The 16,427-nt window shown below is 42.6% G+C and overlaps 2 protein-coding genes across 2 annotated transcripts; one reads left to right on the forward strand and one right to left on the reverse strand.

Annotated features, from left to right (window-relative positions):
* Nucleotides 1–4,944: 4,944 nt before the first annotated feature.
* Nucleotides 4,945–6,044, forward strand: LOC105931485 (transcription factor jun-B; the record flags this gene model as incomplete). The annotated part of the gene is given in 1 exon segment (XM_021320323.2): nt 4,945–6,044. A coding segment is annotated over 1 exon segment (970 nt), but the record flags the coding sequence as incomplete, so codon positions are not given.
* A 1,788-nt stretch (nt 6,045–7,832) lies between these two features.
* Nucleotides 7,833–15,277, reverse strand: prdx2 (peroxiredoxin 2). Its single transcript, XM_012870171.3, has 6 exons — nt 15,137–15,277; nt 14,211–14,325; nt 13,908–14,061; nt 12,590–12,712; nt 12,342–12,472; nt 7,833–8,243 (listed from the first exon to the last, which is right to left on the reverse strand). The coding sequence occupies exons 2-6, from the start codon at nt 14,311–14,313 to the stop codon at nt 8,161–8,163; spliced, it is 594 nt and encodes a 197-aa protein (XP_012725625.2). The 5' UTR covers nt 14,314–14,325; nt 15,137–15,277; the 3' UTR covers nt 7,833–8,160.
* Nucleotides 15,278–16,427: the final 1,150 nt, after the last annotated feature.

The raw sequence follows: 16,427 nt of genomic DNA on the forward strand, positions 1-16,427 counted from the left end.
AACAGAAAAAAATTCGAAAGGGGGAAATACGTTTTCCCAGCACCGTTTGTTTAGAACTCAGGCTGCAGTGGTGGGAAGTATTTTAATATTTAAAAATCTGACCTAGTTCTGTTCTCTTCACGCCCAGTTTAAATTATCTGTCAGCGGTGCTTCAAACAAGCTGCTTGTGCGTTATCTCTAGGTTCAAAGAGCAGATCGCTGAATTCTCTGTAAAAAAAAATTAAAAAAAATTGAATGTATGATTCATGATTACAGATTTGGAGCTCACATTGCAGACCTTTTTTTTTTCTTCTTCTTCCTTCAAAGATGCCTTCGCGCAGCAGAAAAGTGATAAAAACGCCAATTTTCCCCCAGGTGCACCTGCGGGCGGCTGCCTCGCTCGGCTCACCTGCCTTCAGTCTCTCCTCCAGGGCTCAGCCGGCGACCTTTATGTCCCGCCGCGATTTTGCTAATGGCCATTAAAGAACACAAAAAGCGTCTTTATAAGACTAAGCCCCAGGCGCTGTCGGCTCCACTGCGGCTGATTGCACCTACACACTCCTCTGCTACTTTCATGGGCTTTTTTTTCTCTCCCTCTCATTGTGCTCCGTGGTCTTATCTGTCAACGTGAATCATACCTGTGTTCAAAGAAAGTGACAGAATTGCTTGTATGAGGTGTTTGCACTCTGCTTCTTTGAATTTCTGCCCATGGCTATATATAATTATGTTCATGTGAACAAAAATAAAAAGGGGTTTAGAGCCCAAGCGCGCTGATTGCGGTCTCAGATAAGAGGTCACGTATCCTCAGATGCCTTGTTATCAGATGAATAAAGAAAAACGAATGTTCTACGATGCGATGAGACATTCCTTAAAAAAAAATGATCAGGACTCTGGTGACCTTTAAAGCGGATGAGGTCACTCTGAAACTGGAACTGACCAGTGACAGATACTTCAGCCCGTTTCCCTGAAACAACTTCTGCATTTCTGTTCCCCCCCCCCTGATGCTCGTCTTCCCTGACGGGAGAGCCAGAGCCGCGCATCTGACCGAGGTTTCAATGGGAGGAGCTCGGCCCTCGCTGACCACTGCGTGACTCGGGGGGCCCCAACCCTCGACTCTCGCAGGCAGGCGGAAGGATGCCGAAAGCTGCGGTTGATGTTGCGTCAGATATTCTTGCAAAAAAAGCTAAACAAAACACACACAAAAAAAAGTATTGCATCACAAATGTATTCATGCTCCTTACATTTTTTTTTGTTGTCAAATTTACGGTACGACCACAAGCTTCAATGTATATTAATGGGATTTTATGTGATAGACCCACACAAAATACCCCATGATTGTGGGGTGGAATGAAAGCGAGACATGGCTTTGAAAATATTTTGCAAACAAAAATCCGTGTGCCATTTGTTTGTGTTAAGCCCTGACGAGTCCACGATTTATACTTTATCCTACCCAGGGGCGGTTCTAGACAGGGGCCAACAGGGGCCCATGCCCCTGCAGAAATGGCCCTGGCCCCTGTTATGGCCCCTGTACTAAAAGCATGATGTTAAATAAACTTCTCATAACTATTTGCAATGGCAAAGAAACCATAACTTATTGGTCACTTTGACCAATATTATTTTTTACCTATACAGCTTTACTTTAAAAATAATTTAAAACTTAAGATGTTTCACGTTTAGCTTTAGCCGTATTGAGCAGGGGGGCAAAGTTTTCAACTGCTAGATCAGGGTTCTGAAACCTGCAGTTCCAGAGCCACAAGTGCCTCACTTAATATTATTACACAGTTAAATACTGCCATTTTATTGTTTTTTGTTCTGTGCCCCTGTGAAAAAACACTGGCCCCACCTTGGCCCCCCTGGTAAATTTGGTCTAGAACCGCCCCTGATCCTACCAATACAGTTACAACTCCGTGTGTCTTTTCTAGATGTGCAAACCGAGAGACGGACATTTTTCCCCCATTATTCTTTTTTAAAAAATTGACTCAATGCCATATATCAAGCTTTGCCACAGATTCTCATCTGGATCTAGCCCTGGACTTTAACTAGGCCATTCTAAAACATGAACATGCTTTGATCTAAATCGATCCAGTGTGGCTCTGGAGGGACTTTCGGGGCTCTTTACGGCTCCAGTCTCAGGTTTTTGCAGCCTCTCACAGTTCAAATTTAAATTCCCATTTAAATTTGAAAACTGCAAATATTTATTTTGTGCTCTCCCATTTATCCGCGCCAGCCAATAAAATGCCTACAAAATGCATTGAAGTGTGTGGTTGTAACGTGACAAAATGTGTAAAACGCTAAAGGTTGATTACTGTTGACCAGATCGGACAATATTTAATGCGTCACGTTGCTTTAGGGAGGGAGTGTGGAAAAGAGTTTGGGCCGCGTGACAACTAATCATGACAAGATGGGCTTAAAATGGGACACTGGAGCGTCACAGACCCAATTTTTACCCATAAAAACCCGGTGAGATATCATTACTCAGCGTGTGACAAAAACGACGTGCCGAGATCTGATACAAGACCGATGATGCCGCAGCGATCTCGCTGGGGTTATCTGACAGCGTTTATCTGGAATTTTCTAATTGTGTGAGGGAGGCAGAGACAGATGCTGGAGCCATTATGAGAAACGCACAGGATCGGGTGTTTCTGGAGTTCCTCCCATAGGCTACAAGAGAACCAGAGTGGTAGTTTTTCAGCCTCTGGTGTTTTCTCTATAACAGTGACTCATACCGGCGCTGAGTTTACCGTATATCAATTTGTATATTTTGATGGCTGTGGATCCAAACAGAAACACTCTTTTACACGTGCGACTACAAGAAAGCCTTAAATGCTGTGTCAAACAAAGAGGTTTTATGAAATTAAAGCATTATCTGCCACGTTTTCCCTGCTGCGCTCTCCGTCACTATTAATCTGGGAAGAGGGATGGATTATCCAGGGTTATTTTTCTGAGGCCAATTGGCTAAACTGGATTTCTTTAGAGATGTCAGAGTAAGTGGGGCTGAATTTAAAAAAAAAACACCACGATTTTATGATTTTTACGTGTTGACTAAGCGTGAGCAATTTTGCACAGGCGCAACAAAAGAAAGTAGGCAAACATGTCAGTTTGCAGATGTGCAAAGCATACCTAAAAAGTAGAAAGTAATGCTTCAAAAGGACTTGATACATGTTTGAGACATTTAGATGTCTTTTTTTTATCCCTTTCTGTAGCATATTTTGTCTTTTTTCCTTCTGCTTTGTAAATGATATTACATGAAATCCAAATAACATGTGAAAAAGTTCAAAGGGCTGTGCATACTTTTGCAAGGCAAAGTGTATTTTGATCTAAAGGACGCGCTGCTGTAGGCGTGCTTTGCTACCAGATGCTTTACATGAAGTAGCTTTAGGATACGGGCTTCTTGTGAAGGGCCTGTACGATGAAGAGATTCTACAGCGGACTTGTTACATAAACACTAGAGCTAGTATCAAGATATAAAAACACTAAACAGTGAGAGCTGGTGCGTTTTTGACCAGGCTGGCGGTTTCATATGTGGGTCCAAAACTGAAATCGGCGCCGTCAAACGCGGCCGATGAAGCAACAAGAGCTCGTTCCGCTTTTTGATCTCAAGAGTTTGAGCGGACGAAATAAGAAACGCGGGCAAATCTATACCAGCACGCGCCCCTTTCAAAGCGGGCCCTGGATGCTGGAATAATCGGAAAGCTGAGGGAGTGTGGGTGTGTGGCCCTCTGGGGACTGATTCAGAGGTCATTACCATACGGGCACCGCAAAATGTCTTTTTTTTTTGTTTTTTTTTATTCAAGCAGGTGTTCGGCTCAGGGAATAGGTCCTCCGTCACAAATACCTAAGCGGCCCTGTCATGTGTTCACGCTCGCGCAGGAACGCTTCAAGCTATGATAAGGCAAACGTGCATTTATAAGACACAACCAGACATCCCCTTATGTTTTGTTTTGTTCTAAGTAGGTAGCGGCGGCCTTTGTTAACCTTAGGAGTTTATTCTGAAACATCCCAAGTATTTCCCGGGCACCTATGGACCTGTTTGTCAGTTACCCATCCTGCCATTGCCCTCTGGCTGGAGGAGGGCAGCAGTAGGCTCCTACATCTCCTCCCCCTCCTCCTATTCCTCCTCCTCCTCCTCCTTCACCACCACCACCACCACCCACATCCCTGTCAGGAGCTGGAAGAGGGCCAGGATGGGATTGGCTTCCTGCTCCAGGCAGGAACTGGTGCTCCAGGATACCCAAATATGGAGCGGCCCGTATCAGGCAGGCATCCATGACTCAGCGCCAGGGTATATATCCTCGGACCGGAGGAAAACTGGTTTCAAGAAAGGCTGATCGTGCCAGGATCTATTAGGCTCTCTTTTCAACACATTGTACACCCCTTTGTTTTATATATATATATATATTTTATATATATACACATTATAGTATAATAATATATATAAAAATATAAATGTGGATTTAAGTTAATAGTCTTCTGTTTACCTGGATCGACTTTCCTCTTGTCTTGTTTATGGACTTTTGTTACTGGCAACAACGTCAAGCTGAACGCGAGGGGCGGGGCCTTTGTTGAATCGACCAATCAGCGGGCGTCTGTTGAGTCGCTCTTTTAAAAACGCCAAGGAGCGCCTCGGCCGCTGCCAGTAATAAGGAAACTGAGGACAAGTTAAGACACAGAGAGAGAAAGAGAGAGAAGAGGAATGAAAACATCTGAGTAAATCTCTGGACTCCGCTTTGAATCCACCCAAAGGTACAAACCGACGACTTGGTACAGTACAGTTCCCAATATTTTGGAAGTTTTGCTGTTTTTCGTAGCTTTGAATAGATACAGCGGGACTTTGCGCTGGAGATTGGCACATTTGGGACACGGCGGCATCGCTTGCAGCGCTCTCTTGTATTTGCCTGTGTGTTGTTTTTTTTCTTCTCCTTTTTAAAGAAAAACACACAATATGTCCACAATAATGGAACAGCCTTTTTATGACGACTCGTTTCTCTCTGCTTATGGCCATCCAGGCGCAGCGCTGCCAGACTACAAGCTGCTAAAGCAGAATATGAACTTGAACTTCTCCGATTCCTATCGGACCTCGAGCTTCAAGACTCAGCACCTGCGCGCTGACAGTGATTTCTACCCGGCGGGCACCGCGGACGTGGGCTCGCTGAAGCTCGCCTCGCCCGAACTCGAGCGGCTGATCATCCAGAGCAGCAACGGGGTCCTCACCACGCCGACCCCGGCCCAGTACCTCTACAACCGCGGCATCACAGAGGACCAGGAGGTGTTCGCCGACGGCTTCGTCAAAGCGCTGGACGATCTGCACAAGATGAACCAGATGGCGCCCCCGAACGTCTCCATCGGCGCCGGCGGGCTCGCCTGCCCGGCTCCCGGCGGCGTGTTCGCCCACGCCATGCAGCCAGAGTCGCTGGAGTACACGACCCTGAGCAGCTGCACCACGAACCCCTGCCTGACCTCCTCGGCGAGCTACCCGTCCACAACCATCAGCTACCTGCCGCACCACCAGTACCACCAGCATTCCCAGGCGGTGGCGCACGGCTCCCACCACTTCCAGCACCCGCTCGCCGGCGCCGGGATCCACTCGCCGCGCTACGGGGGCTTGAAGGAGGAGCCGCAGACGGTGCCCGACATGCAGAGCAGCGACAACAGCTCCCCGCCGATGTCCCCCCTCGACATGGAGAACCAGGAGCGGATCAAGGCGGAGCGCAAGCGGCTGAGGAACCGGCTGGCGGCGTCCAAGTGCCGGAGGCGCAAGCTGGAGCGCATCGCGCGTCTGGAGGACAAGGTGAAGGTGCTGAAAACGGACAACGCGGGGCTGTCGAGCACGGCGTCCCGTCTACGGGAGCAGGTGGCCCAGCTCAAACAGAAAGTCATGACTCATGTGAGCAGTGGCTGCCAGCTCATGTTAGCGCCCAAAGTGAAGTCTTACTGAAGAAATTATGCACTTTTTTTTTTTTTTTTTAATGGACACTGGACAAAAAACTGCACTGAAAAACACAAGACTTTATACGCTGAGTGTATGAGAACTGAATCATAAGTGACTTTAAAGAGAGAAAATAAAGCCAGACAAGAAATCATACAATCAGCCTAAAAGAAAAAAACACTTAGGGGCATTTTTGAAAACGTTTTTTTTTTTAAAAGTGTCGTCTTGGCTTTCCTCCTGTTTACATTTTGTTTTCCCTTTTTGTGATGCTTTTTACGTGTATAAGTTATTTGTGTTTCTTTTCATTTTTTTTTTTACCTGTACAATACTATTTAAGTAAAAGAAAATACGTAATTAAAAATAACATGCTGCTTATAAATGTCTGTTCTTTTATAGAAAGAAAAAAAAAATTACGCCGCCGTATTTCTCGTAAACACAACCGCACTATTGTCACTGATCAGAAGTTTGTTACACCAAGAGTTGCTAAACGTCCCAGCGTAGGACTTTCCCCCCCCCCCCTCCCTTCACTGACGTACGTGCGTAACCCCATATATGGTAAACGTTGCGTGCGGACGTCATATCACGCCAAGGTTTCCGGGAACTCCCTCCTACATTGCCAGGCAGAGGCTGCTGTCTCCCCTTTACGCCACAGCCGAGAGGTTTGTCAATGAGTTTATTCTAGTGAAGGGAGTTTCCCCTCATTCTGCTTTCAGTTTCCCAAAACAAGCCTGGTGATAAAACGGCTGAGAAAAAAAAAAAAAAAAAGTTCCGTGAAAACATGTCGTAATCAGCTTTAAGTTAGAAATGTGTCGGAAAGGAAAGCTGGCGGGGGAAGAAAAACAAACCCGAGGCGAAAAACGTCCAATTTGAAAGTTAATTGTTCAGGTTGGGCCCAGCTGCATTGTTGTGTAAAATGAAATCTGGATTTTATCGAGTTTACTCATTTAATTTGGTGTTTATAAAATACATGAGTAGATCAATTGGCAATTATTCGAATAACTCAAAACAAGCTGTCAAATTCAAATAAGAAAACACATTCCAAACAATTTAAGTTGTAAAACTTGCCAGAAAGAAAAGCTAGAGAGGATGAAAGAATTTAATTTAAGTCTTCTATCCAGGCCACTGGATCAAATCTGGCATTGGAATACAGGAATCCTTAGTGCCAAGAACAAAAGCCTTGTATTTAAAAAAAAAAAACACAGTTGTGAATAAATGGAGAAATATACATTTAAAATGTCAATATTGTTGCTTAAAAAGTTTAACTCATTACCATGTAGTCCCATAATTTATTATTTTCTGTATACGACTGCCACTCACACCAGTGATTTTTAACAGAATCTTATCCATGCAGATGTCAATTGTGTTAACAAAATAAACACAAAAGTACTGTAGCACACTTAAAAGAGGCTAAATGTTGAAATATTTTGTAAAGCAGATCTTTGATACATTTACATGTATTTGCCCCATTTTTCCTTGGCAAATCAAGCTATTTATTCAATTGATGTACTTCTTCCAGCTTATGGTTTCATAAACAAGCCCCATATTGTCAAAATTCCTTACATTTAGGATAACATTTGATTATAAACACAGAGCTATAATCAGTCACGTATAAACCTTAAATCCAACTATCCAATCTTTCCCAACAGGAACTGGAGCCATTTGGCAACAGCAGGTTGTTTTGCTGAGTCAACCACCACAATAACTCCAATATTAACCAAGGCTTGGCAGCTCCGTGACGTACTGTGATCTTGTGCCAGGCAAAGCTGTTCAACTGCATCAGGTCCAATTTAAAAAAATAAATAAAAAAAAAAAAAGCAACCTTTATAATTCAGATTAGTGTTATCAGATTTAGAGTTTTGCTGCCACCTAGAGGATGTTGATGAATTGCCATCCAAGAAAAAGAAACACACCCACAGTACAGTTTTTCTAATGTTTTAATAAAGATGGTAACAAATTGGTAATGAAACCAGGGGGAAAAATATAACCTTTAAAAAAAATTAAAAAAAATAAAGAGGGGGGAACAAAACTATAAACTTTCAGTGCGTGAGACTATGAGGTTATCCCATCAACTGTAGCGTGAACATACAAGGATAACAGTTGCAGAGGAGCTTTAACAAGTTGAATAGTTTGTTCTAATGGGTTAGATCTGGACGCTTTAGTGCTTCACAGGGATAACCCCTGATCCAAAAAAAACCAAAAAAAAAAAACAAGTGCTGAGCTCACGAAGAATCAGATGGACAGAAGCTCTTGGGAATCTACTGCTTGGAGAAGAAAGCTTTGCTCTTCTCCACGTCGGGGACGATCGTGTCGCTCCCAGGCTTCCAGCCGGCAGGACAAACTGTGCGGAGACAGAAGAGGGATAAAGTTTACGTCCAGTTGGTTGATAAACCACGTTATCAGAGGACAAAGTGCATGTGTGAACGTTCAGAAGGATAAACCAATAAAAGATGTTGGCTAATCTGTGAAGACAGATAAAAAGCTTTAGTTGTTCAGTACATGTGCAACAGATTGTTAATGTTTATAACTCCTTAGACACCAGCATTTTCTTACTCTGCTTCAACTTGTGTTATTGTGTGTTGCACAACTAGCCCTGTTTGATGGTCAAGAGTTCATCCCGGCCTCTGCTCTAGGTTATAAAGAGGCTGTGAAAATGACTGAGTAGACAGCAGATTAGTGTCGTGTAAAGCGTTAATAAAACAGAGCAAACAAATCCCCACTTTTATCCCAGTAAATTGTTTCATTGCTTTTGCAGTACTACAGGTTTCAGCGCCAAAACGTGAAATACGGCTGCAAATATTTCATCTTGGCAGCATTTTACTCTTCAAAACTTCAACAGCATTTATTTGAATTTTGTCACATTGCTTTTTTTTTTTGCTTTCACAAGTGGAGCGAACAGCTTTCGCCATAGTGCTCCGCTTGATTTATGCATGTAAATAGCTTTATTGTGATTCCTGCTGGGAGAATTTCAAATTATATGGACATGACAATGGGAGAGTAAAGGAAGAACAAGAAGAGAAAAAAAAAGAAAGAGAAGAGGTGAAAGAAAGAAGAGATAAAAGGGAGAGAGTGATAAAACGTTCTCCGTCTGCTCCATCACCTGGAAAAAGACGCAAAAAGAACAGCACAAACAGACATAAAGCAACATACGATCGAATAACACATTGATGCCATTACTAAATCATATGTACTATTATTTAAGCTGACACGTGTAAAGTGAAACCTGAAAAAAGAAATTGAAAGAACATAAATAAGTAATTAATTAAATAAGTAATTTTGTCACATTACTAATACAAAACTAAAGTTACAAATTAGCCGATTTAAAATAAAACACTTGCTTTACAGATGCTAGGATCCACGCGGTATTAGGTCGGTGTTAACAAGCAGACCCGTAGGACTGGTTCGGTGCACGTTTTGGACTCGTTCCTGGTGGTCAAAGAGTCAAACCTTCAGCGCGACATCAAGTTTTTACAGGTACCCCCCGATGAACCACTCATTTGGTTCATGTGTGTGGAAACGGCTAGAGCTCCAAACCATGCAGGACACTGGTTCTTAGAGACCAGCTTTGGATGCCATGGTGTCTGATTTACAAAAAAAAGTATGATCTTCCTACAGAGGTGCTGCTGATCGACACCACCTGATCCTTACACAGGTGCCTTATGCATGGGCTGAATATGTATCAAAGTGTACCATGGTTATATAGTGAAAATAAAAGATGACTTCAAAACTCCTTAAATCTTTCATTACACTTATCTGACAGCTCTTTAAAATAGAGCTGGAATAACCCAACATTTCTCTGGAAAAAAAAAACCAAGCCTAAAATGATGCGTCACTTCCCCTCACCTATTGCTACACAATGGAACAGCTGGCTGAGAAAAAAAAAGAAAGAAAAAAAAGCACCATATCTAAAAAAAAAAAAATGTCATGACAAAGACTAAAGCGATTCCTATCACTCCCATAAACGCAGCTCTGCTATGAGCGTGTCTCACTGCTCTCGTTACCAGAGTTCATGCCTTGGAAATCCAGCCTATATCTGCTGGTTTCACTCTCAAGGTCAGACAAGGAAAACATGTAATTGTGAGATTGTTGCTGAATAACAGAATAATATTTAGAATGATGACCAAACACTTGCTAGCGTTTCCTCCATTTCTGAGAACATAACAGCCCTTTTATTTAAACACATGGGGTGAATTAGAGCAGTTGGAGACCATCCAACAGGCCAAATATGTTGTTGGTGTGCAGAATGTGAATGATGGTCAACCCATTATTGCACAGCAGGGTTTAATCCCGGGAGACGGGATTCCCGGGAAATCTGTTTAAAACTATTTCCTGATTCCCGGGAAATGTTATGACGGGAAACGGGAAAAGAAAGGAAAAAAAAAAAAAATCAAAAATAATCCAGTGTGCTCCTATTGGAGTGCGCGTCTATTGTTGTCTCAGGGTAACATTGCATTCAGTAGCCTACCGCCTAAGGATGTCTACTGCCAGCTTTGTATGGGAGCATTTTAAAAAGGTTGAAAATGAAAACGCAAAGTGCATGTTGTGTGACAGGATTGTCAGGGTTCCTGGGCGTCGACAAGTGGATTGCGCAGACATTTAGAATCTCAGCATAGTAAAGTTCCTGAAGAAAGCCCACCAACAAAAACGTCTGAAACCGCTAGATGGCTACTTTAGCAAAGCTAGCAAGTCGCTTGGTGAAATACTAGCGGAGATGGCAGCTTTTGGTGGATTTACGTTTAATAGTATGGCAAAATGCAAATATCTCAGATCAGCACTTAAGAGAGATGGACATATATATGGACATACGCGCACACGTGTGTGTGTGTGTGTTTCTGAGCTGAAGGCAGACGCACCTCAGAGGGCACCAGAGGCATAACTACAAAAAACAGCTACTTCCAGGAATTCCCGGGAAATGCGTCGTCTTTTCCCGGGATTTGATACATCTCATTTTCGGGAAAAATATTAAACCCCATTACACAGGCCTGGCACGAGAAATTTTGCTGGACTATAATTTTTTTCCCCCCCTAAAACTTACTGCGATAAATCATATTATTGTCATTTGGAGATCTTTTTCAACCAATATAATACTGGCATAATAATAATAATACTAGTATATCCCCTCGACCTACCGGCTCAGACCAATCAAACGGGTGCCGTCATTTGAAAAGAAATGAAATTGGTGTCAAAGCTAAACACGACCCCTGCAGGTTGGAGTTCTTTGGATTTAAACCAACCTAGCGTTTCTCTGGCTCTCATGTTAACTTTGAGCATGTGCTTCCTGACACTAGCTGGGCTTCCACCGCTGTATTACTCTTCGCTACGCTAGCTGTTATTAGCTCCTCACGCGGGCCACCAGACCACTACTGCCAGGAATTAATAGACTTATTATCATGACAGGGTTAGTATTGCATTCAAGCAGGAACTTTTGGTGAGGCGATTTGCTGCACTGCATGATGGGCTTTGTGGTTTTGTTCCTGTGCAACAGCAAGTCAGTGCACCAGATCACTGTAGAGAACAAGTGCATTTCACAGTTGATTGCGGTAATGCTTACTTTTAAATTTAAAATTCAAGGCAAGGCAAGGCAAGGCAAGGCAAGGCAAATTTATTTATATAGCACAATTCAGTACAGAGACAATGCAAAGTGCTTTACATGATTAAAATATTGGAAAATAAAACAGAATAAAAGCAAGTAGGGATAGTGTAGAAACAAAAAAGAACATTTGAAAACAGTAAAACATTTTAACTTCAACATTCAAAGGCAATTCTAAACAAATGTGTTTTTAATCTTGATTTAAAGGAACTCAGGCTTTCTGCACTTTTACAGTTTTCTGGAAGTTTGTTCCAGATAAGTGGAGCATAGGAACTAAATGCTGCTTCTCCTTGTTTAGTTCTGGTTCTAGGTATGCAGAGTAGGCTGGAGCCAGAAGACCTGAGTGGTCTGGAGGGTTTATACGCTGATAACAAGTCTGTGATGTATTTAGGTGCTAAGCCATTTAGAGATTTATAGACTAACAGAAGTATTTTAAAGTCTATTCTCTGAGATACAGGGAGCCAGTGTAAGGACTTTAGAACGGGGGTTATGTGCTCTACTTTCTTAGTCTTAGTGAGAACGCGGGCAGCAGCGTTCTGGATCAGCTGCAGCTGTCTGATCCACTTTTTAGGCAGACCTGTAAAAACACCGTTGCAGTAATCAATTCTACTAAAAATAAACGCATGGATTAGTTTTTCCAGATCCTGCTGAGACATCAGTCCTTTAATCCTAGAAATGTTCTTCAGGTGGTAGAAAGCTGACCTTGTAATTGTCTTTAGATGCCCCATAATGGAAAATAAAGACGTAGACGACATCAACCACATAGAAATACTTCTTTCAAAGCTCAGCTTGTGTCTACAATAACTGCACGGGCTGGTTAACCGGAACGAGCACGCCGGAGCCACTCACCCTCTCCATATTTGTCGGTGTGCTGGAAGGCTTGCACCAGACGCAGAGTCTCATCCACGGAGCGACCCACGGGCAAGTCGTTGATGGTGATCTGCCGCAAGACCCCCTTATCGTCGATCACAAACAAACCCCTGAGAGCACATGGATGGATTCAAGTTTGTGTGAACGTTTAGGCAAATGTTTCTCTACCCCATGGAAAAACTTTGATCTAAAAAAAAAAAAAAAAAAAAAAAAGGGTTTCAACTGACCTGAATGCAATGCCGTCATCCTCCTTCAACACGCCGTAATCTCTGGAAATGGACTTTGTGAGGTCTGCAACAAGGGGGATTTTCATATTACCCAGCCCTCCCTGTTTCCTTGGTGTGTTGATCCTGAAGAGATTTGGGGGAGGAGTTCAGAAAATGTAGAACTACGCATGTCCCGATGCAACAGATTACTGGCACCTTTTACTCAACAATCGCTATATTAGACCAAGCAATGTTACAGAGGGCGCAAAGTAGAGGTTTTATAGCAATAACGTCGCTACAAGGGGCAAAAGCAAAACCCAACTCAACCTACAGACAGGAGTTAGAAAGTTGGAGTAGGGCTGGACGATAATTCAATAATATATATATTGATCGATAGATGTATAGAGGATAGAAAAAAAAAAAAAAAAAAAAAAAAGGGTCAATAAAAAGTTCAATAGAATAAGTTTTCCTTCCTTTTGCATTCTAGCCATGTACGTTAATTTTAGAGTCATTACATCCTCCCAACCAATCACAAACGCAGACCCAGGAACGCTCCACCCCTATCAAACTGTTTAAAGCGCACGCGTTCTTTTCCATTTTTTTTTTTTTTTTTAAATACTTGCAGTTTTGGTAAAAAGTTGGTTGAGTTTGAATACAGTGTTTGTGTGTTCTGTATCTAAAAAAAAAATAAAAAAAAAAAAAGAAATCACTAAGCAATAGCATAAATTGGCCAGGGCTGCACTTAAAATATGTTTTAAATTTGTTGATAATTATCAATATCGATCAATATGATTTATATTTTATAGATATGCTTTTTTTCTTTCTATATCGTCCAGCCCCAAGTTGTGCAATGTCTCAGCTCATTTCTTCTAGAAGGAGCGAGCTGAATCAAGAGGCCGTTAGCGCTACACTTATCAGGAGCTGCAGGAAGGCAGCGACACGACAGATAAACCAGGGTGGGTGCTCCTTCAGAGCAGTCGAGGTCATCTCAGTCAACAGTTGCAGAACTTTCATTTCTGATAGCCCTAATTTACTTTGAAGTAAAGTGGGACAATTTTGCTATTCGCTGCGACGGAATGGCGACCTGTCCAGGGTGTATCCCGCCTCTCGCCCAGTGAACGCTGGAGATAGGCACCAGCAACCCCAAAGGGGATTAAATGGGTCAGAAAATGGATGGATGGATGGAATATTGCTATTTGTTCACAGTCTTTTACATTTAAAAAAAAAAAAAAAAAAAAAACAGACCCCCAAATATGAAGTTAAATAAGCCAGGATTTACACAAACAGTAGATAGATTCAGCTGTGTGTACATATTTTAAAAGCCTTAAAAACCTCTTACCATGCCAAGTGGGTGAAGTGGGAGTCAATGGAGCAGCCGATGACCTCGCAGTTAATGCTGCGAAACTCCTCTGCTCGGTCGCTGAAGGCAATGATCTCAGTCGGACACACGAAGGTAAAGTCCAAGGGGTAGAAGAAGAAGATCACGTACTTCCCTGAGGCACACAGGAAGAAACGGTTATCCAGGCTCGAGTCTGGCCAGACACTGAGCACGCAGTGCAAGGTGGTTATTTTCAAGGATTAAAAAAAAAATAAAAAATAATAATAAAAAAAAAAAAAAACTCAATAATAAACGTCATGTTACCTTTGTAGTCTGACAGCTTGATTTCCTTGAATTGCCCATCCACCACAGCTGTGGCTGTGAACTCTGGGGCGGGCTTGCCAATCTGAGCGTTTCCAGAAGACATGCTGGTAAATAACTGAGGGAGACACATCACAAGTATTAAAAAAAAAAAAAAAGACATTAAAACCACCTGAACAGATCAAGGAAACAAGTGAAATGTGTGATATGGGCTTAAAAAGAAAGAAAGAAAAGAAAGTGCGTGACATTTAGAACATAAAACTATTTGGTTGGAAAGCTGAATCTTTGTCCCCCCTCCATTCAAACACCTGCTGGGGGGGGGGTCACATGCAAGTCACGGTCTGCCAGTGGGGAACAATGGCCTCTTAGAGAGCTTATGCAACCATGATCAGCACAAACCAAGAAGGGGCAACCCAACACCAGGCTGCACGTCTCTGATCCGGACCAGAACCAGAAAGCCATCTGGCTGCAGAGTTTAAACTGGAACACAAAGCTTGAAATGCTTTCCATAACCATCTGGGGACATAAATCATCACGCTGTGTCACTTTTAATCTGGTCCCACTGGAGATGACAGATGCTTTTTTTTTTTTATTATTATTATTATTGCTGTCATTTAGCCATAAAACGACCTTGGACCTTTAACAACATTACAGTGAAGAAAAACAGGGCAAAGCGGAGCAGCGTGAGCAGGAAGCTGCAGTTCAGGGACAAAGAAAGAGACAGAAACACTTGGAGGAGGAGCAGGAGGTGGGAGCACTTAACCCGCACAGCCTGCCGAGTTGTTAGCTTATTCTTAGCTCAGTCTTCTCCTCTGCGTTCACTCCTAAACAAACATTTTCCCCAAACCGTGCAGAAATACGTGCGCGCGCACGCACAAAAACTATTCATTAAACCAAAAATAAAAGTGCAGACTTTGCATTCTGCTCACCTGGGTTTCGAAAGGCCGTGGAAAAGTTACTAAACGAAACCTGCGGCTTGCTGGAGGTAAGAGGAGCGAAGGAGAGAGATTCTGCGCAAGAAATAGTCCTGGAAGGCAGCGAGCCCCGGAAGTACAAACCACGACCTTCAAAATAAAAGCGGGGACTAAGGTTGCGCGCTTCACTTACTTTTTTCCCCCCGATGATCGCATTAAACGAGAAGGGCCGAGCGCTCTGAAAAAAGCAATTTTACGTCCCGTTTTTCTAATGTTTCAGCATCAGCGAAGCTGTCATTTATGACCGTGTTGATAAAACAGGTGATTAAAAAGGTATTTACAAATAATCAGTCTTTTTGGCTACAATTATATCACTACATGCAGTTGGAGCCTCTCTAAAACAAGTCCTCTTATATAAAACCTAACAATTATTGGCGAAATACTTCACTACACCACTGATACACTATTTAAAAAATAAATAAATAAATAAAGGAGCACTTTTAAAACACATCAGCTCTCAATTGGAGCAATCCTATCAACACCAATGTGAGTGTGTTATGAATGAAGGTTTGCCACATCATTTGAGTAAAATGATAGTTACCAACACACAGAGGGGTTAATGATGTGACAAGCTAGTACAATTTAACGAAATGTCCCCGCAGCAACTCAAAAATGGTACTTAGTAGTCTGTATTGGCCCCACGGGGTGATATTTAGGCCTTACAACATTGGGGGCATGCTTTTAATGAGATGATGAATGGTGTCATGGGGTATCTCCTCCCAGATCCTGACTAGGCATCACAGTCTGAAGTGTAACCCAGTAGTGTCGGATGGACCTAAAAATTATGTTCCAGAGATGTCCTGTTGGATTTAGGTCAGGGGACCATGGAGGTCAGTCAATGGCATCAGTTCTGTCATCCTCCAGGAACTGCCTGCTTACTCTTACCACATGAGGAACCCAGGACCCACTGCACCAGAGCCTAAAAGAGTGGGGAAAAATGTATGTGGCCTGCAAAATCATTCCTGTTTTGGGGGTTGCCCCATTATTGGCCATTTAGTACACCATTTGGTTATTCAATTAACTCCAAAACAGCAAACATTGCTTAACAACCCCATTCACCGCTAAACCGACCAGCTCAATAATCCAGAAGTTTAACCGACCTGACTTATTCTCATAAAAAAAAAAGGTTGCTTTAAGTTTTTTGAGCTGTGTATTAAGTTGTGCAACTGTACTGCTAAACCGTACTCAGAGATTACATTTATGAATATGGTAAATCCTAAACACAGCACTGAAACCTAAGGAGGTT

Source organism: Fundulus heteroclitus, chromosome 5 (genome assembly GCF_011125445.2).
Source record: "Fundulus heteroclitus isolate FHET01 chromosome 5, MU-UCD_Fhet_4.1, whole genome shotgun sequence".
NCBI lineage: Eukaryota > Metazoa > Chordata > Actinopteri > Cyprinodontiformes > Fundulidae > Fundulus > Fundulus heteroclitus.

What these genes read in the sequence shown, in the direction of transcription:
- prdx2 (XM_012870171.3), bottom strand. Translation starts at nt 14,313, where the DNA reads ATGTCTTCTGGAAACGCTCAGATTGGCAAGCCCGCCCCAGAGTTCACA. An exon ending in CAAGCTGTCAGACTACAAAG is followed by an intron (nt 14,062 to 14,210) that starts GTAACATGACGT and finishes TGTGTGCCTCAG; the next exon opens with GGAAGTACGTGATCTTCTTC. An exon ending in GATGACGGCATTGCATTCAG is followed by an intron (nt 12,473 to 12,589) that starts GTCAGTTGAAAC and finishes ATGTGCTCTCAG; the next exon opens with GGGTTTGTTTGTGATCGACG.